At 45.6% G+C, this 26,651-nt stretch overlaps 1 protein-coding gene across 1 annotated transcript in view; it reads right to left on the reverse strand.

Annotated features, from left to right (window-relative positions):
* Positions 1–1,050: 1,050 nt before the first annotated feature.
* The window catches only part of LOC138449413 (struthiocalcin-1-like), a 182,947-nt gene continuing 157,346 nt past the window's right edge, over positions 1,051–26,651 (reverse strand). Inside the window, exon 6 of the mRNA XM_069604803.1 lies at positions 1,051–1,352. Coding sequence (XP_069460904.1) covers positions 1,285–1,352 — 68 coding nt within the window. The 3' untranslated portion in view covers positions 1,051–1,284. The remainder of the gene's footprint in view (positions 1,353–26,651) is intronic.

The following is a 26,651-nucleotide window of genomic DNA, read 5'->3' on the forward strand; positions in this document are numbered from 1 at the left end:
AGGGAGGAGCTGAGCTTACAGGTAGGTTGTCGCCCCCAACGCCGAAATGCATGAGCCGCCACTACATAACATATTTTGTGGGTGCTACAACTTCTCATAAACCCAGAGCACGTTAAAAAAGCTTTGTCATTGAAGCCACATTGCCACTTGTACAGGCAATAATTAAGCTTTACAGCGGAAGCCCGAGAGTTATGGGCCCTGGAGACTGAGTTTAACGTGGTTTACGGGCACATAGGGAGTAAAAAAAAATCTGCCTGAGGTGGCAGCCAGCAACCACGTACAGCACAATGTAGAGGGAGGGCCAAGGATTAGATTGCATCCAGACAGGCCACTGCTTGGTGTGGCCGGCAAGGTGAGTGCCGTGGTGGAGCCGGGTTGTGTCTGCCAGGTGACCCGCAACTTCATCATGTAAGCAGCAGGGGGTGTGGGACAGGCCTGCCAGCAGCGGTCACTGGGGGAGTCACACTGGTCCCCCTTCCATTGATCAATTTCTGAGGCTTTTGTTGTTTTTGAGAGACATACTGGCCCGTATGTCCTGGAAATTGGCCAATGGGGGAGTGCCACGTCACTCTGCTGGGTCATAAAAGCTGTTAATTGCCTGCAATTCTAGTAAACAAGCTTCAACAAATCAAACGGGCAATAAAGAACCATTTCTGGGCCCCAAATTCAGGCGCTAAGGTTATCAAAACGTAGAGTAAAATCCAGAGACCATGTTTTTTTGCATTTTGCAACTATGGAGTCCAAGCGATTTTGTGCACTGCACCGTGTGGCATAGAGGAGCAAAGGCAGGGGGATAACGAAGCGAAGGAAAAGGAGGAGGATCAGGTATGGAGCTTTGTCTGCCTTTTGATTGTGTGTGTGTGTGTGTATGCATGTTGTTAGTTTCCTTGGAGCTTAGCTGACTCAGTACACACAAGAGTTAAATTATTGATATTGCCCAGGGCCTTTTTGGGACATAAAAATATGCAATGTGTTTGCTGTATTGCAATTCTGAAAGATAGTTACACAGAAAGCCCTATTACAGTACTGATTAGAGGTCCCAAGTCATGGTAAATAGTCCACAATGATGCAATTTATTTTACGAAAATGACGTGTAATTATAATGATTTACACAAAGTCAAGTTAGTTGTCAAAAATATAAACACGTGAAATATAAAGCCACACACTTGTACAAGGATATCCTAGTGAATAGGTGAAAATTAAAACAACACATGGGGATCACTCTTAAAAGCTGCTCCTTACACAGATGAATATCACCATCGACATTGACATGTCAATATCTTCTTATATGGCCTTTTTGCAAATGTACTGAAATGTGTAAGAATCGCCGTAGTCGTTCCAGGTGATTTTCCCTAAAATGTAAATTAGGTTTGTGAGATACAACATACATGCCCTATAAACATTTAATTCAGACGATAATATCAGTGGAAACATAATACATGTTCAAAATATTACTGTAGTACTGTTCATGCTAAGTGTCATAGCAAACCTGCTTTGGAACAATCATTTTTCTGTGCAAATGGCGGGGAGTCACTGTGTGTTTGCCTGTCTTCTGTGTGATGTGTGTGTGTGGGGGGTGTGTGGTGTGTGCGTGTGGGGCGTGTGTGTGTATGTTGTGTGTATATGTGTGTGTGTCTGTGTGTGTGCGCGTGTGTGCATGTGTGTGTGTGTGTGTGCGCGTGTGTGCGTGTGTGTGTGTGTGTGTGCGCACGTGCATATGTGTGTGTGTGGGGGGCGTGTGTATGTGTGTGTGTGTACGTGTGTGTGCGCATGTGTGCATGTGTTTGTGTGTGTGCACGTGTGTGCATGTGTGTGTGTGTGTGTGTGTGTGTGTGTGTGTTGGTCCTGGACCCCACATGGACGGGTGCCAACATATACACCAGGTTAGAAGAGGCAGCATCAAGGTCTTCCAGTTCTGCATCGCCTCGTCAGTGAAGAGTCTACCCTGACAACTCCGGTGGCCATGCATGACAAGACAGACTCTGCAGAAGGGTGGTAACTGCCCCACATCCATGCCTGTAGCCCTATAGGACATCATTGGCAGTGTCCTAGTAACGGCCCTGATTGAGGTGTCCCATGGGGAATATATGACCATACAGAGGTGAAAGGTGTCTCCCTCTCTGAAACATGCCCCAGTGCTCCAATCACAAGGCTGCTGGACTATACTACACTGATGATCCCTAATGAGGCTGAAACATGGTGTGTAGTTGTCTGCAGATCCTGAGATTGTCAGTGTTGGGTTGATTAAGCTATGTATCAAGTAGCACTGCCCTGTATGACAAAGGCTACTTCCTGGAGCAAAACGCTTGCATTTGAGCTACTGTGCATACCCACAATGCCTTGCTGATGTGGATCTGAACTGGCTGTGAAATGTCAGCGTTGGTTACTAGGTGGTGTTTGGCATGTGTGACTTGGCTAAACTAGAATATTGTACATTCACAGTTCAGGTGCAAGGGTTTTTTTCACGCTTTTTTAAACTCACCATGAGTTTGCTGATGTTTGTTTAGTAAATTAATATATATATATATATATATATATATATATATGTATATATATATATATATATATATTCACTAACACAAAACGTTGTTAAAGGGGCGTTATGGTTAAGTTGCACTAGCAAAAACCTATGAAATTCAATGGAAAAACGTTATTTCAGGGACGATATGGTTGCAGGTCAAACCAAAACACCCCACAAATTCGCCAGTTATGGTAAGATAAGCAACCATAACTCGCGCCAGCACTGTGCTCTGCTAAGTCTAACACCCATGACATCAACAATGACATCACAAATGTCATTGATGACATCAATGATTAGAACACATGGCTGGCTCCCTCTATTTCTTTAACTGACATATGTAGTGCAGGTTATATACTGGACTTGGTGGTATACATGAGAAAACCACCTTCGCAGTGGCAAAAATGCACTGCACTTCATCTTTTTGAGTTGACGGTATACACTTGCACAAGCTATGGAACCCAAAACCAATGCTCAATAGTGCACTATGACAAGGTGCACAGTACCTAAAGTGGCCACTCGTCGACATTCTACAAGCAAATGGTCGAAAGTACGGTCAGCGACACTGCACCACAAAGTCTCCACTTCATCCAAATTTAAATTGCCATTAAGGCATCTTTCCACGGCATACTGGAGCAGATCTAGCACAAAGCAATCACCCACTATGAAAACTGTGCGTCTTGCCATCTCTGCCAGCCTGACTACACAGAGCTATAAAAAAAATATGGCCGCCCTTTCCTATGATGCACACTCTAAACACCTGATTGGACAAATGCAACAATCGCATTTCCATTGGCCAGCATGTTCAAAAGCGCAGAATATAGCAATGCGCCGCACAAAGTATCGTAAGGGCGGCACCCCAGTAAATCATGAACAGTCCTTCTTCTCTTTCCACTATCCTCTTCCCACCACGCCCTTATTAGGTATTGCTAAGTACTCACACACGCATCCACCAATGCCCTACAAGATTTCAGCATCTTACAATGTCAGTTCTCCACAAGACTTCATATGTACCGTTACAAAATCAGCCTGTACGTGTGCTGTTATTGGATAGCACGTCCAGTGGAAAGTTCAGTGAAACGCTGGATGAGTTATACATGCACATTCATCCACATAAGCACCCATCACCACATTTTGTTTGCAGTATGTGCACAACTCTTTTATAACGGCCTCTGTGCATGATATCTGCCTCTAAGCGTCCACTACGTGTTTAAAAAGCATACTGATGTTCCTCCCATCTCCTACCATAAAGTGGCAATTTGTTGGTATTTGCTTGCAACATTTTCATTTACCCATATCATACACTATATAAGCAAAACAGTAACTCTGTTCTTTCCTTCCGACAATGCTACGAAAATTATTCCCCATTAACCCACCTACTATATAAATTGTAAAAAGAAGGCACTAAAGCCACCGCTAAATATATTTTAGCAACCTACAGTCACTTTCCAAAACGTCAGTGTCTGCACGGCTGTGGTGCTTTGTACTCTGCACTGTTGCCACAGGCTCTTTTTTAATCTCCCAGCTTCCACTCTGCGCCCTCAGCAACTCATCCATAAAGGGAGTGTTCAACTTGTCCTTGGCCTGAACCGCAGGGATCGTATCTCTGCTGGACTAAAATGTATGCAATAGCTCACAGTGGCTGCGAACAATAAAATAAAAGCCCTGTGCAGTATGCAGAAGGCTTTCTGGTCCCTGAAGATTGCAATACCTTGCACTCTCACTTCCTTAATATCTGCTTGCTCCAGCTCTTCCCTCATCCGCCTCGTACTCCCTCAGGGTTAGTTGCTTCTTCACGCAACCAGATGGTGGTAGATGTGTTTCTTCTGCTGGGGCCTCCCAGTGAAACACGCTCTCTGTCTCCCTGGACCTTGAGAAGAAGCATCGTAGGGTCTGAAAGCACCTGAAAACCTTTCCATGTGCTTCTTCTTTTTCCCCTCCTCTCCCCTACTCACTTCCTGGCTAAAAAGTATAGTGCACTGGTTTTCTACCCACCCTATAATCTGTGCCCCAGGCCACCTCCATCATTACAGTTCCACCCTTGCACTGGCTTTCTACCAACCCCCGCACTTGGGGACTGTTTTCTATAACCTTAACAGTCCAGCCACCGCTTCATGCCTACACTTATCCTTGCACTTGCAACACCGGCTGTAGTTGCATGTATTTCTATGTTTTATTGTTCCCATGTACTGCACTTTGCCCTCCCCCTTCGCATTCACTTGCGCACTCTCAATGTCAGCTGGCCTAGAGGAATCAATGTCTCTGTGTGGCACCGTTCTGCCTCCCTTCCCTCAGCGCACCTTCACACATTTGTATGTAGGCGCAATACAAATGGCACAAAATACCATAGCACATCATATCATATGATGCACACACTGCATTCATACAACATGATGCCTGCCACGTACCTTGTACACTTCACAATATGGTCTTCCCATTGTAATGCATGAACTACAAATGTTGGAGAAGTGATCCCACAAAAGCAGCAGGGAATGTATATTAGCAACGTTAAGCAAGTCTGTGCAGTGCATGCATACAAACAGGATGCATGCCCCTTATCTTGCACCCTTTAACTGTAGCCTCCTACATTTATCGGTACAAACAGACCTTCTGTCACAGTGTTTGTGTACACACCACAACCAGCAAACACATTGCCCAATTGCTTAGCCTCGAGAGGCCCAATGTCACAGCTGCCATCCTAAAAAGAGCCGATTGTGCCACGTCTAATCCTCAAAGTCCAGTGGAATCTGCTGCATTACCGTGCTAGAAACTGAGGGGGAGGGGGTTGAAGGGGTTTTGGGGGTGGGATGTGAAACAGGGGTGGGGATTGTGTCTTTAGGATTGTCTCTAAAAACACCTATTTTTTTATTTTTGTCGTGTTTTTGTTATGTACGTACATTAATTGAAAAAAAACTTGTTTTTCTCTCTTTTTCTCACTGTCTGTTTGCCTCTCCTCCTGACATTTTTCTCGACTGAAGATGAACGCTTATCTTACATTTCTACAGAATTCTCTGCAACGCTTCGTGCCAGCTACCTTCAGCTTGGTGTAACATGCAACGTGTAACATGCAACGCAGATACTGCTCGAGCGTTTGATTTGTCCTCTCAGTTTGACCATCCTTTTGGGGATAGTGACTGGTGGATAGCCGGATGTCGATCTGGGCCATTGAGCAGCATTTTTTCCAGAAGTTAGTTTCGAATTGAGTACCTCGGTCTGAGACCAAAACTGAAGGAAACCTATGGAGTCGTACAATGCCTTCAAGAAATACCTTTGCCAGAGTGGAAGCATTTGGAAGCCCCTTAAGAGGAATGAAATGTGCCATTTTTGAAAATAGGTCCACGACCTATGATAGTTAAGTTATAATAGTTAATAGTGTTAAACCCTTGACTGGGTGGTAAATCAGTAATAAAATCGAGGGACAACGTGTGCCAGGGTGCTGGTGGGATTTCCAATGGTTGCAATAGCCCAGCCGGTTTCTGCTTGGATGACTTGATTTGAGCACACACTCCACAAGATAGGATGAATTGGATAATGGGCCTCATTCCGAGGCTGGAGCTATCCATGGAGTAAAGAGCACCATGGTAAGCAACCATGGAGCTATTTACTCCATGGATATCCGGCATGGTGAATGGAGTAATTACCGGTCCATTCCAAGGTTGGAGGGACCGGTAAGTCCCCATTCACCATACCGGTTCCCCATCCCCATTCCTGCCCCCATAGGGCTCAATGGGAATGGGGAAGGAGTAAATTACAGCACCGTAAATTACGGTGCCGTAATTTACTCCAAGGTCCCTTTGCGGGTTGGATTTTTAACGCCTGCTAAAAGCAGGCGTTAAATGCCAACCCGCAAAAGGGAACTCAGAATATGGTGGTAAGTGTTAACGGTCACCGTTGCCATTAACGGTGACCGTTAACCCTTACCTCCAGCCTCGGAATGAGGCCCAATGTCTTTACGCCACGAGGGCCACCAATAATGTCGTTTTACGTTGGCTAGGGTTTTAGCGATTCCGGGGTGGCCCTCAATCAAGGAATCATGATAACCGGACATGTCTTGTTCTCGTAGTTCTTGTTTTGGTAAGAATAAACGATTCCTGAAGTAGGGCAACTGGTCTTTTATCATGTAATGTTCTCCTTGTGCACTCCACGCTTGTAATTGCTCTGGACTCATCAGGTTTTGGATTTCTTCATGTAATTCTTCCTGAGTTATGGTTGCTGTGATTCCTAGAAGCTTGTCACTCGGGATGATTTCTATTGGGTCAGGGGTCTGATACCCTTGCTCTTCCACCCCCATACGGGAAAGGGCATCGGCCTTCCCGTTTTTTTACCTCTGTTCGAAAGGTAATCACGTAGTCATATTCAGCAAAAAGAAGAGGCCAACGTAGTTGTCGTGAGGATTGAGCCTTTGCCGTTTTTAGGTACTGGAGGTTCCGGTGGTCAGTTATTACAGTGATTGTGTGTCTAGCGCCCAAAAGGTAGTGCCGCCATGCCTTAAAGGCTGACTTAATGGCCAGGAGTTCTTTGTCTGTGATAGCGTAATTGAGTTCGGGGGGTGTACATTTATGCGACCAGAAGGCAACAGGGTGTAACTGGCCCGTTTTGGGGACCTTCTGTGAGAGGACGGCTCCTATAGCCATGCTCGAGGCGTCCGTTTCCACCAGGTATGGGAGATCAGGGCGCGGGTGACGTAAGATTGGGGCAGAAGTGAATCTTGCCTTGAGTTCCTGGAAAGCCTCCTCGGCTTCTGTTGTCAACTGGAACTTTTTGTTGCTTTTCCTTAGCAATGACGTGATGGGATGCACGATTTGCGAGAATCCTGGGATGAACTGGCGGTAGAAGTTTGCAAAACCCAACATACTTTGAACCCCCTTGAATGAATTTGGGGATGGCCAGTTCAGGATAGCATCTACCTTGTGTACATCCATTCGGATTCCATTCGGGCTGAGGATAAAGCCCACGGAGACGTGTAATGAGCACTTTTCCAGATTGGCGTAGAGCTGGTGTTGATGGAGTTTCTCCAATACGGATCGGACGTGTTTAACGTGGTTCTGCTTTAATGCGGAATATACTAGGATATCTTCAATGTACACTAGAGCACAGACATCAATCAATTCCCGTAGGACATCGTTCATGAAGTATTGAAATGCAGCAGGCGCATTGCAAAGGACAAAGGGCATCACTTGATATTCGTACAAGCCATATTTGGTGCGAAAAGCGGTTTTCCATTCGTCACCCTGTTTTACGCGAACAAGTTGATATGCCCCCCTCAGGTCTAGTTTTGTGTAGATTTGGGCATCTTTGAATTGATCAAGCAATTCAGGGATCAGTGGCAGAGGGGAGCGGTTTTTTACGGTAATCTGGTTCAGTGCGCGATAGTCGATGCCCGTTCTCAAGTCCCCCTCCTTCTTCAGTACAAAGAATAGAGGGCTGGCTGCTGGAGACTTCGAGGAACGGATGAACCCGTTGGCCAGGTATTTGTCAAGATAGGCCTTCAGGTGCTGGTTTTCTGGTTCCGTGAGTGCATAGATTCGCCCACAAGGGATTTGTGCACCGGGTATCAGGTCGATTTGGCAATCGTATGGTCTGCGCGGTGGCAGGGTATTAGCATGTTCCTTCTGAAAGACATCTTGAAAGTCCTGGAATTCACTTGGTAGGGTGCCGATTGCCACAGTCGCAAACGTGGAGGTTCTGGTGTCTATTGGTTGTTTCCCTTGGTGATAACATGTGTGGGTGTAATTCTCGGAAAAGGTCAATTCTTTTGCTCGCCAATCGATTCGAGGATTGTGAGCTACCAACCATGGCATTACTAAAATCAACCGGAACTATGGTGCCTTAATGAGGTCGAAAACGATAGATTCTTGGTGTCCATCCTGGCACAGAAGGGTTAAAGCTGCAGTGCATTGGGATACTGGACCAGAAGCTATTTCCGTGCCATCAACAGTGGTAACAGTGCCGGTGGTTTATTTAGGGCATAATGGAAGCCCCATTTTTCTGGTCGATGTAATTCCCAACGGCTCCACTGTCTATGTACGCTCTTACTGTGTGCATCCAAGATGGTTGTTGGTGGTTGGTCAAGACCACAGAAAAATGGGAGGTCTGTAGTTCACTTTCTTCGCTCGACAAGTGAACCCCTACACTTGCCGGGCTGGGGAGTTTTCCGATTCCTTGATGGTATCTTCCTTGTCCATGGCACCTACCTTCCTCCTCGGTGGCTTCACAGGGCACTCTTTAAGGAAATGACCTGACCTTCCACAGTACAGACATAACTGCTGCTGTCACTTTTTATCCCTTTCCACTTTAGTCAAGGGGGATCTGACCCCTCGATTTGCATTGGTTCTCCTGAGCATTCCGTTGTTCGGGCAACATTATCCTATGAACGCACATACATAGGGAGAGGGTCCAGTCTGGTTCTATCTGCTCTTCGGTCCTGCAACCTATGATCCAGTTGAACAACAAGGTCAATGAATTCTGAGCAGTCTTTTGGGGGGTTCACTATTTGTGCCAGAAAATCCTTGAGCTCCGCCCGCAACCCCGATGAAATAACGTGGCCTCTTCTCCACTAGCCATTCTGCTTCAACTACGTGTCTATTGAACGTGGCTTTGTATGTTAATAGCTCATGATTCCCTTGGCGTAGGGACAGAAGTTCATTGTCTACTGCCTGCCCATGAGTACGACAGGCAAATAGCTTTTCCATCTCCTGCTGAAAGCCCCTGAAGTCATGCAGCAAAGGATTGTCTTGGGCCACAAAGGGTACAGACCAGTCCGCGGCGCTACCGCTCAAGTAGGACAGCACAAAAGCGACCCGTGATTTGTCATTCGGAAAGGCCCCTGGTCTACAAAGGAAGTGCAGGTGGCACTGGTTCATGAACGTTGCAAACCTCTTAGGATCCCCGTAAATCATTCGGGCGGGGCCAAGGGAACTGCCCCAGGAAGGGTTATCTGAACCGGATTGGCTGATGGTGCTGGCATTTGGGGCACGCTTCCCGGCAATGGTGCATGCCCTGCTTGTGAGAAGTTGCCGGCTTAAATCATCAGTGCGTTCTTTGGCTACTATCAGCTCTCTCCTCAGGGTGTTGGTCTCCTGCCTGGCTGCATGTACCTCGGAACGTAGCTGCCCCAACATGTGGGCTAACTGGTCGGTTTCTGACGTTTCCATGACGCCCAGGTGGATTTTGATGTGAGGCTTTGCGTTCAGTAACGCTCATCTGGTGTTCATGGGGACATCACTCAGCCTGTTCTGACCTCCTAGGACCTCGAACCCTTCCCTGGAGTCTACTCAAATGGAGACTGGGCCTGAAACACAGGATTGGTAGAGTTTAACTCCCTATTGTCTCTGCGTGCTTGAACCCTTTCTTCTCCGGGGTCCAACCCTTCCCTTTGGTCCACAGCTCACCTTGTTTTCTTGGATAGTGTGCTCTCCATCCTGCTTTCAGCGCAGGGGTGCGTTGATTGATGCGGGCTCATTGCTGCCTAGTTACTTCACTGGCAAGAGTCCGACCGGTAAGTATAATGAGTCTTTTGAACAACTAGCCTTCTCTAACCTTCGTTCATTTCCTTCATTAGATGAAGGCCGGTGTCCGGGGATGGCGGCGTGCTGCTGAGATGGGTAACGCTGAAGGTGAGTGAGAGCGCGATGTGCGATGCAACCCTTTCGTATTTGTATAGAACTGAGTTCTTTTTCTGTGTCTTTAGGTGCCACGACATTTTCAGCGTGGATGCCGGTTATGAAGAAAAAAAAAGAAAATGCAGTTAGTAAACGCGGTATGCAGCGCCTCTAGATGTTTACACGCTAACTTGGTGTGTCTTTTCCCTCTTGCAGATGGATGAGAAGTTCTGGAGACAAAGTTCCCCCGGAGCGGCTGGGATTCAGGTGAGCGTTTGAATCTCGTACAGTCTTTAAAGAAAGAAAAGATTTGCTGAATGCTTACTAATGCCTTTTTTCTGTTCTTTTCCCTTTTGCAGATGGAAGCGGCGTGCTGGGATGGGAGAGACATCGCTGAAGATGCCCACAGAACAGAAGGAGCGATGAATGATGGGCAGAAGCTCGGCAAGGTAAGGCTGTTCCTAATGATGTTCTTGTTCTTGCAGGAGCTGATCGCAGAAGAAAGATGCAGGTCTACTGGAGACCGATCCGAACACGGTGAGTGTCACGCTTTTTCTGTCCAATCACAACAGGTGGCAGTCAGGGAGGTAATCCCACCAGTGGGACCCCTAACTCTCCCAATTACATAAGTCCCAGATATAAGGTCAAACATCCTATCTTGGGGTACTTATGGACTCCCCCAGCCCAAGGGGGGATCCAACCATATAAGTACCACCCCAGAAAACTTCCCTCTTCATTTCCCTCAGGAGAGCAGTAATCCCCCTAATCCTGGGTTAAGTTTCTTTCCCCAGTATCCACAAATCCCCAACCTGCAGGACAACCCTCCAATCCGGGAGAGGAGAGGCCAAGGGTGGAGGATTACCAACATTCCCAGTACCCAGGTTACCCCGGAAGAAGGGATAGTTAGTGTTAAAAAGCACCATCTGTAGTCTTCTTTAGGTTTCTCAGGACATCTTTATTATAAATTACATCAAGACTTCATGAACCGAACCACTGGGTCCCATCACCCAGGCTTAACTGACCTAGTCTGGAACACTCACACATCATTTAACACCAAACATTCCATATGACATCACCAGCTCTCCCATACAGTGACAAGCACTTCACAATATATCTCCTTCCTTTCCAATGAAACACACACTTCTAAAGCATACCACCTTCAAGCACTTCAATCTCATCCCCCTCCTTACACCCACAACACAAATACACCCAGCCACATCATCCACACAGCATTCATTCATAACTGGGATGTTGGTTGCACGGAAGGTGCGACCAAAACTGACATAGTAGCCAGGATTGGTTTAGACCTCCATGCCAGACAACATCAATATCATGCATCTGTTTATTGAGTGATGCAACTCAAAATATTTCTGGGACGCTATCCCCACTACACACGGGACGCTATCCCTACCTCACACGGGGTGCTATCCCTACTTCACAGGGAACGCTATCCCTACTCTACACGGGGCGCTATCCCTACTACACACAGGACGCTATCCCTACTTCACACGGGACGCTATCCCTACTTCACACGGGACGCTATCCCTACTTCACACGGGGCGCTATCCCTACTACGCACAGGACGCTATCCCTACTTCACACGAGATGCTCTCCATACTACACACGGGACGCTATCCCTACCTCACACGGGACGCTATCCCTACTTCACACTGGACACTATCCCTACTTCACACGGGATGCTATCCCTATCTCACACGGAACGATATCCCTACTGCGCACGGAACGGTATCCCTACTTCACACAGGACACTATCCCTATCTTAACTGTGACGCTATCCCTTCTTCACAATGGGACGCTATCCCTACTTCACAAGGGACACTATCCCTACTTCACACTGGATGCTATCCCTACCTCACATGGGACGCTATCCCTACTTCACATGGGACGCTATCCCTACTTCATACGGGATGCTATCCCTACTACACACGGGGCGCTATCCCTACTACGCACAGGACGCTATCCCTACTTCACATGGGACGCTATCCCTACTTCTCAATGGGACGCTATCCCTACTTCACACAGGACACTATCCCTACTCACACGGGACAGTATCACTACTCACACGGGATGCTATCCCTTCACATCACAAAATAAGGGACGCTATCCCTACACTTCTCACAATAAGGGGCGCTATCCCTACACTTCAACCAGTGTGGGACGCTATCCCTACACATCACACAATAAGGGACGCTATCCCTACCTCACACGGGATGCAATCCCTACGCTTCACACAGATGTGGGACGCTATCCCTACCCTTCGCTTCACACCATATGGGATGCTATCCCTACACTTCAAAGTGTAGGAGGTCGTCCCTACACTTCTCTTTAACTGTCACACTTCTGACATATTGGCAGTATCCCACTCCTGATATGCTTGCACACATACAACACTTCAACAATGGGAACTCTCACTTTCTTTTACAATATCACATTTTGCATTTCAATATCTCATTACAAACAGCACTTGTTTTTCTGTACTTCTATGCGTCTCTACTAGTCCATGCCACCTTCTCGCAGCCTAATTTTCTTTAATGGGTTTTTAATGGGTACACTCTTAAATCCTAAGGGCCTCTTTATAACCCTTGCACTCCCTTGATGAAGGGTGCTGGTACGGTACCAGCCCCCTTCATTACGGGAGCGCCGATTACGAGGTTCCCTTTGCGGTACCCGGATCAGACGCCTGGTAAAACCAGGCGTCCTTTCCGGGTCCCGCGAGGGGAAGATGGAGGTAATAACGGGCCAGTTGTTATGTGCCCGTTATTACCTCCCTCCCCATTCCCATTGCGCCCTATGGGGGCTCAAATGGGAATGGGGAATAGTTCCTGCAAGGAGGAATTACCGGGTCCTCCTATGTCAGAATGACCCAGTAGGTCCCCATTGCAGGAGACTCGGTAATGAAGCCCGGTTTGGAGGCCCTAAGAGTCCATGCCGCCTTCTTGCAGCCTATATTTACTTCGCACGCGTACCTTTAAATTCTACAAGTCCATGCTGCTCTCAACAACATAACCCTGAAATGCCTCAAAGTGTCTTATCTCTAATGACTCCAACACACATACTTTAACTCCTCATCCACGCTATCTCCAGACGTCCTTCCACGCGTGCTTCTCAATATCCAACAATTTAAAAAGTTTAATATTGTGTGCTACAGCTCAAGTAATAATGGATACACGGCACTGCTTCTAACTCCTCCTCTGTGCCATCAAAAATCCTCACTGACACCACGGCCTCATACCCCGGTGTCATCTTCTTCATACATTAGTAATGATCAGGCACCTTCATTACTATTCACCAACGTCAGAGTTTTCATCTTGAATCCTACGGCTGCCTTCACAGCGTGCGCTTCATTTCTCACCGAACCAGGGCTCACATATTTTCTGGGCTGACCTCACTGCATCGTCGGCACGCAGACAGGTCCTTTTCTCTTCTGTGCTTTCCGTCTCTCAAAAGAATGCTGCGCTCGGCTGCAATGGAGGTACACCATCATGGAACGGTGAGTTTCTTAGTTCCTACACTCCGCCAACACCCCGAATGACGTGTGATGTCATCAGACGCGCATTCACCACGGAGCCATACAGAGCCCTCGCAGTCCAATGGTCGTCATTCTGGCAAACAAAAAAAACTGCTCTGGGGCTTCTTTAACCGCACTTCTGCATTGCCAACATCACATAAGGTTCCTTGATGCTGCGCTGGGTTGCCCTTCCTTTTCCACTGGTGCCCTGGGCTTGCTTGGTGCTAACTTTAATTGCGCTCCTACCTGGACACTTCGCCTCTGCTTACACCTTCTACCTCTTTGGGACTCCTTCACTTCCTAATTCCCTGTGTAGCGCTGCGTTCTCCTTCTCCCTTCAGCTTCAGAATACTTCACTGCTTCTTATGGGGCCTGTGCTGCACTTTATGGGCTTGGTTTTAGTTTTTAGTTTTTTCTTTGAGACTTTACTTCACACCTCTTTCTCTTCTGCTTCTGCTTGACACTCTATGCCCCTTATTTCTGTGCAGGTGCTTGCCCCCTTCCTTCCCAGAGTGACACTGCTACCCCGCTATGGGCTTTTCTCCTTCTCTGTGCCCTTGCTTTGCAGTAACTCTTGTTGTGGGCAGCACTGGGTCTGCACTGGGGCTCTACTTAATTCTCTATCCCCTGTGCCCTGACCCCTGGGTGATGGGACTTACTTCCTTGGTGTCTGGGAGGCAGTGGTTCTTGTCCTTCTTCTGCTGCTCCCACCGCAACAGCCTTCTTCTTCTGCACGCATGTGTTCTTGAAAATCCTCGTCGCCAGTGTTAAAAAGCACCTTCTGTAGTCTTCTTTAGGTTTCTCCAGACATCTTTATTATAAGTTACATCAAGACTTCATGAACAGAACCACTGGGTCCCATCACTCAGGCTTAACTGACCTAGTCTGGAACACTCACACATCATTCAGCACCAAACATTCCATATGACATCACCAGCTCTCCTATACAGTGACAAGCAATTCACAACAGTTACCCTTCCTGTGAAACCCCTAGGTATGAACAAAGGCCCCCGTATCAGCCAGAACGGGTGTCCCGACTGGAGCGCCAGGTCCAGAATCGCCCACAAGATCTGGGTCGCATGTTGAGGGCTCAGCAGAACCCTCAGTTGAACATGGCTGCTCAGAACCCCGCAAACCCAGGGTCTGGCACCCCAGAACAATGACGGGGAGAGAACCCTGATAACCCACCGGTTCCAGAGGAGGAGGCACAGAGGTAAGGGGGGTGTAAAGCCCTTGAGGAAGCTTCCTTCGTCACCTGGGAAAAGACTGTGGACACCCCGGAACCAGAACTAAGATCTCCTGCCCCATAAAACCTGCAACCCAGGGAACAGAGGGTGGGTAGGAGAAATAAAGACCTCATTTTGGGGAGGAAGTTAGCGTCCTCCAATTTGAAATCTTCTCCTTCAGGGATGGGGGAAGTCCTCCCAAAGACAAATGGGTTCCAAGATATCTGAATGAAGACTGGGTGGGGATGGGGAATGATTCAGAGTCACCCTTCCCAGAACCCCAGAATGGTCATCCAGAGAATAAAATGTTAAAAGAGGATTCCCAAACTGCCCAAACCAATTCGGGTGACTGCCTCCCAGAAGGGGTGAGGGCAGCCCAGGATCAGAGAAAAAGGGGATTCCCAAACATCACAAACCAATTCTGGTGACTGCCTCCAAAAAGGGAGGGGCAGCCCAGTCTCATTGAAAGAGGATTCCCAAACTGCCCAAACCAATTTGTGTGACTGCCCCCGATAAAGGCGGGTCATCCCAGAATCAGAAAAAGAGTATTCCCAAACTGTCCCAACCAATTTGGGTGACAGCCTCCCAGAAGGGGGGACAGCCCAGAATCAGGAAAAGAAAATATTTTACATCTAAAATGACGCCGTTCTGATGCTCTTTTCATTTGTTCAACATTACACTGCTTTTATCAGTGAGACCCTGTTATGGCCATCCATATTCAGATTGTGCTCCAGCAGAAAAGAGCATTATCACTGAATGACAGGCTGTGGCAGGCAAAATCTGGGAAATCACCAGAAACTTTACTCTCAGCCGTATGGAAAAATGCTTGACTTTTGCTATAAAGTGTCAAAAATACACCCTTAAAAAAAGAAACTAGCTCTCTGTGCACATGTCAATTTCAGTGGACATTTGCCTTGAACATACTGCTGTGTAAGAGAAACTGACTAGGGCTGCAAACAATGTTTGGAATCCAGATGGGAGAGAAAACCAAATTTGAAGGGTATATCCCAGCAGAATTCCCCACGTGTCAAAATGTGCTTTTGCAAAAGAGAGAAATGCCTGTTTTAATGTGATTAAGGCACTGCCTTTGCCTAGAAGCGTAAGGGGAGTTTGGGTAAAATCTAGATAATGTTTTATTTTAACAGACTTGCTCCTGATTCAGAACAAAATAAAATAAATAATTAAATGCATTGGCTGTACTGGGGATCAAGTCAAACAGGACCTGCTCAGTTTACATGGACAGTTGTGTGCTGATAACAGGAGTGTCCTCCCCCAAAAGGAGCCACAAAGAGATTATGGGACACTTATATGTTAATTTCTGCCCTTGAAAACTTTGAATGGCCAAGAGGAAGAATATCACGCTTTTGTCTGGGCTTCAGCTTGAGACAATAGATTCTGGGACACCTACGTGTTACTTGGAAGTGACACTTACCATTCACTTAAACTGGGGAAACTCCAGTGTAGCCCTGGGCTAAACTGACATTTGGTGGTAGCCTGGAAAAAATTGTCCCAGTTGAAGGACAAAGGCCAGCCCATTTTGCTCAAAAGACTATTTAATGAATAAACTTTAAAGACTGTTAATTATATAGCCGGACAATGCAGTAATGTAAAAGCTTTACAGTTTAAAGGTAAGTTTTGTGGCTTTTAAACAAGATATTGTCACTGTCCATAGCATGTATGGAACGTAATTGCCAGGAGAATGTGAATAATGGGGAAAGGACATATGGTGGAACGTTAGAAATTAATGGAAATGTGCCCTATGATAATATGTATACATGCCTAAAATTGTGGAAGTTTGGGTGCAGCGGTTCCCACTAAAAACTGTGAAAAACTATTAGAAGGACAAAATAATGTTGTACAGACCTGGGAGTGGGAACACCATGATCTGTATGAAATATACAATTTGCCTATGTATTTTGCAAAAGTGCCACAACTGTATAAATGTGTGATTTATGTTAAGATTTATTTTAGGCAAAAATGACTGTGGGATGGCTTTGCACCTCATAAAACACAACCCCATAAACTGAGACCCCTCCTGGCGGAGGGGACCAACATAGGATAACCAATCTGGTTCTTTGGGGTAGGTCTATCTTAGTCCTGCCCAACAATAAAACCTGTGAGTCACCCACCTTATAAAAAGGGGAAGCCGACAGAGACAGAGACTCTCTCTTCTGAAGTTTCCAGCGCCTTCGTATTCAGACATTGCAGATCCACACAGCAGATTCCAGACTCCACTGCCAGAATAGGGATAGTTGGTTCAGGCCCTTCTATCCAGGCAGAACCACCCTTCATAATTAAACCCCATAACAAAATCCTACTAATTTAGGGAGAAGGGGGAAAAACTGTTGTACACTTGTGGGAGTATCCTGTGACCAGACAGGCTTTTTGCCACTACCTGCATGTCAGCTGTACCCTTGCCATCCTGTGACCAGACTTGCTCAGCTGTTTGCTGTTAGGAGAATCTGCTGCCTTGCTGTGATCAGAGCATTTTAAGTCCAGAACCCATTTGACTGTCCCAAATCCCAAACTCAAGTGCGGATTGCGAGTATTTCCCCATCACATAGCACCACATAGCCTATCCCATCTTGATACTTAGTCTTTGTTCCACTCTGTAAGTAATCCTATCCATACCCTGGTAACTTGTTTAAAACTGTCAGAATTCTCTGTGCCTCCTGTCCTTGAACCCTAAGCGTTAGCGCTATTCTTCTACTCATCTCTGTCTTGCATTGATCCTTAGTCATATTTTGAATAACTTAATTAATTTCCACATAAAGAGACACGCGGCTTGAAGGGGGTTAATGTGTCTGCTTAACCTGTTTCATGAGCATCACAATCTTCTTGATAATCTAGTTTAGCAGAACTTGGACTTTCTTTCCAAACCGACTTCTCCGTTAACTGCGTTTATTTTCCCAAAACCAAATCTCTTTCCACATTGAAAATCTCATTCAGGTATTCAGCTAGAGCCACTCTTTCACTTCTATATTATCCCTGTGATGTGCATCTAGCACCAAGCCTAAAAACCGCATTCCAATTCTGTCTATTTCACCTGTTTTTTTAAAAATCGTTTTGACATTTAAAACTGCAAAAGTGTAAAATGCAACTTTTCAACATGTGATTTTGCTGCACTGTGTTCTTACTTTCATGTTGCTTTTGGAACTGTATGCACTTTGTTGAGACCTTGCCTTGTAGTTGCTTGTGATATTACATCCCTGATACTGTGATAAATCATATTTACCTCCTTAATTCAACCGCACATTAATTTAATTATTTGACAATTCCGAGTGTCATTTTATGCAATTGCAAAGGGTTTAAAATCCTCTTATTTTGTGAGGGAAGGTCAGATTTTAATTCTGTTTGCAGCCTAATATCCCTGACTCCTAGCTGCTCCCATCTATCCACTAAAAAATTGGTTAATTGGGGTTCGCAGGGGGAAATCTTAACTCGGGTGTTATTTACCCGAACTGTAAAATTGTTCCTATCCAGTCGTTCTTTGGATATGTTCTTGTAGAAGGTCAACCAAGTGTATTTCTTTAGTTTACATTGTAATTATCACCCCATTGGTGATTGCCGCGCAGTATTCAAACTGTGTGATTTTCTTTGAATTTAAAATAAATAAATATTGTATTCGCACCAACCGGCCTGATTCATGGTCCATTGTGACCCGGGGTATTTGTAAAAGGGGGTGTGATACGGGTTGGGTGCCAGCTCATTTCGAATTCATTGAAAATAAAGAAAAAGTATTCTAATTGAGTGCTACATCTTAGGCTAAGAACAAGAGTCCTGGTCCGGTGTAACACCCGATTGGAATCCTTTACAATGTCACTGCCCCTTTCTGTGAACCACACCCTCCACACCTCATTGGAGAATCCCCACAGTTCCATTTGCGAATGCTCCATGCTAAGAAGGGCAGGATGTGGCACGTGCGCTTTCCCACCGGCAGCACAGGCCATGCCCCAGTAAAGCAGACACAATACCTCTTCCTTTTGCACCAGTATTTTTCCAACTCTCCTTCATTGGCTGCTGTAAAATGTTCAAACATGCATGCATCAATCACATTCTGACCCTCTATATTGCACACTATAATTTCTGTACACCACTCCATATTTACCTTTAAACACTCTCAGTGCATGGTGACTGTTGTGTGCATGGCCAAAGGTGTGCTGGTTGCGCGTCAGGATCTTTGTGGATGCTGAGATAGTGCTTCCAAAGCCCCTCCACCAGAAACGTCTGCTAAAGGATGCACTATTTCAGCATTCACAAAGATCCTGATGCGCAACCAGCACACCTTTGGCCATGCACTCAACAGTCGACCCTTGCGCACACCCAGCAGAACACTATAAAACAGTGCATTGCGCCAATGGGGACACCTACCATTATGCACAAACCTAACATACGTAGGTAGCGGCACTTCCCCCCAACCCCCCACACCATAAAACACCCATTCATGAAAAAAGGTAGCAATTAGCACAATCCACAAACATACCTGGGCCTCTACCACCCCTACTCACAGCCATTCAGAAAGTATTGTGTCACTACCAACCCAACAACAACATTTTCACAACATTGGGCCTACTTCAACAAATCTGCACACAGCACAGTAACCAAGCACATATAAACTGCACTTCAACCATACCCTCTTCCATACTGACAGTATGCAAACACTGCACCCAGTGCCCACACTGCATGACTTTTCACAGCACCATCTCCAACCACACATCAAAAACTTTACCACACTTAAACCATACCATCTTCCATACTGACAGTATGCAAACAGTACACCCTGTGCCCACACTGCATGACTTTTCACTGCACCATCTCCAACAACCATCAAAAAATGTACCATGTTCTAACAGTGACCTCACCTGCGAAACCAAACATACACGCATGGCAGCTCACCTCTGCTGCTCTATGGCATCTGAAATGTGCTCCACAAGCATCCCTTACAGGTCACCACCCTCTAACTGATGCAAAGTCAAAAATGCATTACTGCCCTGGGTGTGCTCCAGTCCTAGGCTCTTGAGTGTATGGCCTACGGCCTTCGGCCATGCACCAAATAGTCTAGGCCTTGAACACACCCACTGCAACGTAATGCCACACTGCATTTCACCATGTAAGCAACTACGACAATCCACATACACACCACTGCTACCAGCACTCCTACCCAACCTGCGCACCGCCATGGAGCTACGCAGCAACAAATTGCAACAGTTACCATAATGCAAAATTTACCATGTTCTAACAGTGACCTCACCTACGAAACCAAACATACACGCATGGCAGCTCACTTCTGCTGCTCTATGGCATCTGAAATGTGCTCCACAACCATTGCTTACAGGTCACCACCCTCTAACTGATGCAAAGGCAAAAATGCATTACTCCTTTGGGTGTGCTCCAGTCCTAGGCTCTTGAGTGCATGGCCTACTGCCTTCAGCCATGCACCCAATAGTCTAGACCTTGAACACACCCACAGCAACGTAATGCCACCCTGCATTTCACCATGCAACCAACTAAGGCAATCCACATACATACCACTGCTACCAGCACTCCTACCCAACCTGCAAACCACCATGGAGCTATGCAGCAACAAATTACAAAAGTTACCATAATGTAGACAGAAAACACTCTCCTGCACCCCTGTGCACTTTCATTCACATACTATGGGCGTACCCACTTCCATTCACAAAGTATTGTGTCACTGCCAACCTACCCACATTCTGTTCGCAACACTGGCCCTACTCCAACCAATCTGCACACAATCCCACAGACCCACCGCTACTTCATTCACCAATACATCCATCTGCGGAACACAGCCAAAAACCAATGTCATGTGCAATTCACTCCTCTTCTAAAATTCACCTACCACCACTCACCATGAAAAGAGGTCACCGCTAACAGGTCCTGCCAGAAGCTATTGGGACGTACGACAGCTGCCTCCAATCACCACACAAAGTGCTTGCCTGTCTAGGTACCCGCAAATTGATACGATACGCAGGAATACTGCAGGCACTCCTCCGTCTTCTTCCACCTATGTACATATGTCGCATGTACCACTTCTCACTCCCCCGCCTGTTCCCTCCCTTCTTGCCGCCAACACATGGTGTACGGTACATTTTCCAGACCCTTCTGCCACTGCACTGTCCTCTGATACACCATGGCGGTATTTTGCAAAAGACTTTGATGCTCCCCCACTCGTTCCCTCCCTTCTTGCCGCCAACGCATGGCATACGGTACATTTTCCAGATCCTTCCGCTGCCACACTGTCCTCCGATACACCATGGTGGCGTTTCCCAAACAATGTTGACGCACATCACGCTACCCTCAAGCCAACCACCGGCCGCGTCCAAAGTTCTCTGACAGCATGCCGTACCGCAAGCCAATGAAACTTCTGTCCGCGGAGCAGACAGGGAAATGTGTACGCGGAGTGGACCCAGATATCACTAATTTTTTGGGACATGCATTTCAGTCCTTTCCAACAAAAGAATTGGTCGTATTTCCACCAAACACACAAAAGCACGATTTCTGACCCAAGCCCCCGCTACTACCGTGAAATTTGGTGAAAATCCGTCCAGCCGTTTCGGCTGTAGCCTCGCGCAAAGTTTTCCCCCATTCAGTCTATGGAAAAAAAAATATTGGGAACCCCCATATAACTTTGCCCCCCGTGCACAAAACCTCACCCAACTTGACCAAAGAATTCTGAGCCCGACATATAGTTTTTTTGTAAAGTATGTTGAGCATTCCTCCAGGGGGAGCGAAGTTATGAGCCACCGAAAAAGTGCTCTTCCAATGAGTTTAGCAACTTAACCATAACTACACGGCCGCTACCGCCCAATATATATACCCACACACATATTTATATATATATTCACTTAAAAAAATGTTGTTAAGGGGACGTTATGGTTACGTTGCGCTACTGAAAACATGTGAAATTCAAAGTTTACAAACGTGCCATAATACTGACATGCCATTATGGTTCCAAGTACAACTGAAAAACCCCTGAAATTCACCAGTTATGATAAGCTAAGCAACCATAACTCGCGCCACCACCGTGCACTGCTAAGACTAACACCCAGGACATCAAAGATAACATCACAATTGGCATTGATTTAACTCTTCGTGGAAGCAGTCGCATTGTTTCCACAGTTATTTCCCAGACGTCGTCTTGAGCTGGAGCCTACACCACCATAAATGAAGTGAAGTTGCTCCGAATAGCGAGTTCAGCGTACAGACAAATCGGGTTTACAGTCTCATTCCACATAATTATTATGGACAGGCAACCGCTCACCAGCAGTTGCATTTGCCGTCCGAAGAAGCCCTCACTCGACATTTGAAAACCATGGCAGACACAGTATGGCATGATATACCTATGCGGGAAAAGGTACAGAAAGTACGTGTCAATAACCGACCTATACCAACATTTTTTCAAAAAAGACACAGAAAATGTGCAAAGTATAACACAAACTTACGTGTTCAAACATTAGTAAAATGTTACTCATTTCCAGGGGAACCTATAGTAGCAGGCTACAAACGGCGACATTTTGCATGCTCCGTAAGTATGGTCACCAACTCTTTGATAGTCTGTCACGGGACACTTGCCCACAAGGCGGTCATGATGTCACGTCATTCACTTGGCCCGCCCCTTTTTAAATTTATTTTTTTGTAATGGCTCTTAATTCCTGGCTTAACTGAAATGCAAATGGTTTGTCCTTGGGAGGTAAGAAGAGGCGGGAGAAGCGTCAGCAAGCATATACACAAGCTCTTCAGGCGTCTCGCGTTTCTGCATTATTGTAAAAAGAAACCTATGTGAAAAATAACAACGATGCACGTCAGTGAGCGTGTCAGTTATCCACGTCATAGCACTGAGTATGTTCTTCGTGTAGGTTGGTATGTGAGTGACCAGTGTGCATGGTGGCACGTGTGTTCTTGTCAGTTGGCTATGTCGTTATGGCACCTCTAATGGTGTGGATACTTGTGGCTGTTGTCTTAGTCGAGCTCATCCATGCCGCAGTTGTCGGCTTGAGTCGGGCAAGCTGGTGGGCATACTCTTATGTTCCTGAACCAGGGTATTTTGTCGTCTGGTAGATAGACAAACTCGTCCCGTGGGGGGTGCCTGGGCCGTGATCCTCTAGGCCATGGTCTTGATGAGATTGGGGGGAGCTTAGTTTCCCATTCTCCCACTTCAGGGTGCTTGGCCTTCGGCCATGCATCCAACACTGTACACCATCCCTAGAACCATTTAACATGCTAACCTATACTACGGGTGTATGCATTGCTGTAATATGATGTGGTGGTTCTGGAAAGGGCCTTGGGTTTTAGAAGTATTGTATATCGGCTACAGCCTGCAGCCATGCAGCCAAAACTCTACATCCTGACCACAACCACCTCAGTGATGTACAGTGGTAGGGGTGTATTGATAGGAGTGGTATTCTTCACCTGATCTCGCCAGAGACTGCATGCCAAGCTGTATGTCCATAGATATTGAAATGTGTTGGTGTGCACTGGCTTATACCTCCAGCCCTTATAACTTTGTTTTTTGGGTGCATGGCCTTCAGCCAAGCACCCAACACAGCACACAATCCCTACAACCATGTAATCCATAATCAATACTACAGGTGTATCTATGGTTGTGACATGCTGCGGTGGTTTTGGCCAGGGCCTACAGTTTTGGAAGTATGGCCTTCGGCCTACGGTCTACGGCCATGCATCCAAGACTCTAGGCCCTGCCCACAACCACTGCAGCATGTCACAACCATGGTGCCGTACTAATCAATAAGAGACCCATAGGAAAATGTAATGTAATAATGACATGTACGCAATGTCAATGGTCACTAACACCACGCGTGTCCTTCGATCATTTTCAAGGTGCCTGCACACAGCAAGTACTGAAATACTACGCTTATTACACCCCTCATTCTCTGGACGTACAAATATCCTGAACAAGGCGGCAATAGAGAATACATCACTAACAGTTGCCGCCCAAACAAGCACAGTATTTCGTCCATCTCTTACTCTATAAACCTCCCCAATCACTATAGAAGATCAAAATATTTTCCCAAACACCATTTCGCATGGCCAATACATCATTAACACCTACCGCCCAAACAAGTACAGCATTTAACCCACCTCTTACCCTGTAATCATCCCCACTCACAGTAGCAGAGCAAAACACTTTCCAAAACAGCATTTCATTTCGCCTCTGGTAGCAACCACGCTGTCTTCGGATCCAAGATGTCGGCGCATCCACACATTCTGACGCACATCACGGCCCACTGTAGCCAATCGGTGAAGATGTCATGTGTCCGCGGTCATGACGCTACCGCACCCCTGGCCAATCGGTATCTTGTCCGCGGAGCCAACAAGGAAGTTTAACTGCGGAGTGGACATAGATATCACTAATTTTTTGCGACATATTCTTTGGTCATTTTAAAGGAAACTACTGGACGGATTGTCACCAAATTTACAAAAGCACACTTTCAGGACCAAGCCCCTGCCCCTGCTGCCAATTTGGTGAAAATTCGTCCAGCGGTTTGGCCTGTAGCCGTGTGCAAAGTTTTTCCCCCATTTACTCTATGGGGAAAAAAGACGTTTTGGGACCCCCCCTATAAGTTTCCCCCCCTCTGCAAAAAAATTCAGAGTGGACCATATACTTTTTTTGCAAAGTTTGTTGAGGATTCGTCCAGGGGGAGCGGAGTTATAAACCACCCAAAAAGTGCTCTTCCTATGGAAACAGCAACTTAACCATAACTACACAGCCACTACTGTGGCCGTGTAATACAGCAAACATATGTAAATTGGTTAACTATGGGGCAGTGACCTCTGCCCTATAAAATATATATATATATATATATATATATATATATATATATATATATATTCAGTAAAAAAACTTTGTTAAAAGGACGTTATGGTTAAGTTGCGCTACTAAAAACCTATGAAATTCAGTATAAACACTTTGTTAAAGGGACGTTATGGTTCAAAGTAAAACCGAAAAACCCCTGAAATTCAGCAGTTATGGTAAGATAAGCAACCATAACTCACGCCGCTAAGACTAACACCCAGGACATCAAAGATGACATCACAAATGTCATTGATGACATTACTGATGACAAAGTTTTTTTACTGAATTTCATAGGTTTTTAGTAGCGCAACTTAACCATAACGTCCCTTTAACAAAGTTTTTTTACTGAATTTCATAGTTTTTTAGTAGCACAACTTAACAATAATAACTTTGACTTTATTTACATATAATATGGAACATACTGAACCCTTTCTACTGAATTTGACAGTCCGCAGACATGTTTGGACAACAGTACCACCACCTAAAAACTCTGGGGAGGTATGTGTAATAGTTATATCATAACATAGGAACATTTAACAAATTCACAAAGCAGCACACATACAAAGTATATGTATTAATACTTAAAAAATGTTACCCATATATGTAACACACTAACCATTAATGTAAATACAATATGTTTTAGAATGGAATATACCAAAAGAAGATAAAGTGGCTTCCACCATAATTACCTCACAGACACTCCACAACCAACAGCAAGACCAGACGTATACACTACTGATTACATATCTCACCAGACATAGTAAGTGCACTTCTTTTTACTCATATATTTATAAACTTTCTATATTAGAAAAAAAAACATATTACTTCTTTGTTTTCTCACAGAAATGTGTAGTACTCTCGACTGGCTAGAGGAGCATCTCCCACGAGAGGAAATGTTAGAAAATAGTCCACCTAATAGTACACAATTTACTATATAAACCAATTAATAAATATTATTCTGTATACATTTAACATATACATTTTTTTATTACAGACCATACAAAAATTCCAAGCATCTCACAAAAACAATCTGAGGATATCACTCTACAGCAGATTAATCAAAAAATGGACGACCTTATGCAAAATTTTATGGATTTGAAAAAATTTGTGGAAAATTATGTGAAACCCCCAACAAGACAGCATTGTCCAACCTGCACTTGTCCCCCCTCACCCTATCCCACGCAGTTAACCCCAAACCCTGTCTATGGACCAAAGCGTTTCGATGAGCTTTCCTTCCCTTCTTCACCTGATCCCAGTTATCTAGAAATCCCTAATTCTCCTGTTTTTGTTTCCGTTTCTGCCCCACCTTCCCAGTCATAATTGTATATATATATGAAATAAAGTTACTTTTCTTATATTGTTGTGTAATTACTTTCAGTTCCTTGTGATAAAACCAATTTAGGTGTCCACGGACACCGCGGTTGTTCGGAAATGTTCGTAAAGAAACGAAAATGTGACTGTCCTGAGGACACTACATCTGTCCGTAATGTTCTCATGCAAGTTGAAAATGTTCTAAGAACACTCGTAGTGTCCTGAAATGTTCGTAAATAAACAAAAATGGAGGTGTCCTTAAGAACACTATGCCTATTCGTAGTGTTCGATAGCAAACAGAAACTGTTCTAAGAACACTCGTGGTGTCCTGAATTGTTCGTAAATAAACGAAAATGGAGGTGTGCTTGAAACGCTATGTCTGTCCGTATTGTTAGCAAATAAATTAAACTGTGCTAAGAACAAACGGCTGTCCATAACTGTTCGTTTTACGTGTGTTGCACTTTTAATTAGTTCAGGACCCGAACACTGTCCGCAGAACATCAACACGCATGCGCAAAACAATGTCCGTACATTGGGTGTCCTGCGGACGACCGCTACCTTAGCGAACTTGCTCACAAAACAATCATGTGACCGCGCCCACGCTCATCTCGTGCTCTAAATGCGGACACTG

The sequence above is a fragment of the Ambystoma mexicanum genome, chromosome 1p (genome assembly GCF_040938575.1).
Source record: "Ambystoma mexicanum isolate Mex_15411 chromosome 1p, UKY_AmexF1_1, whole genome shotgun sequence".
NCBI lineage: Eukaryota > Metazoa > Chordata > Amphibia > Caudata > Ambystomatidae > Ambystoma > Ambystoma mexicanum.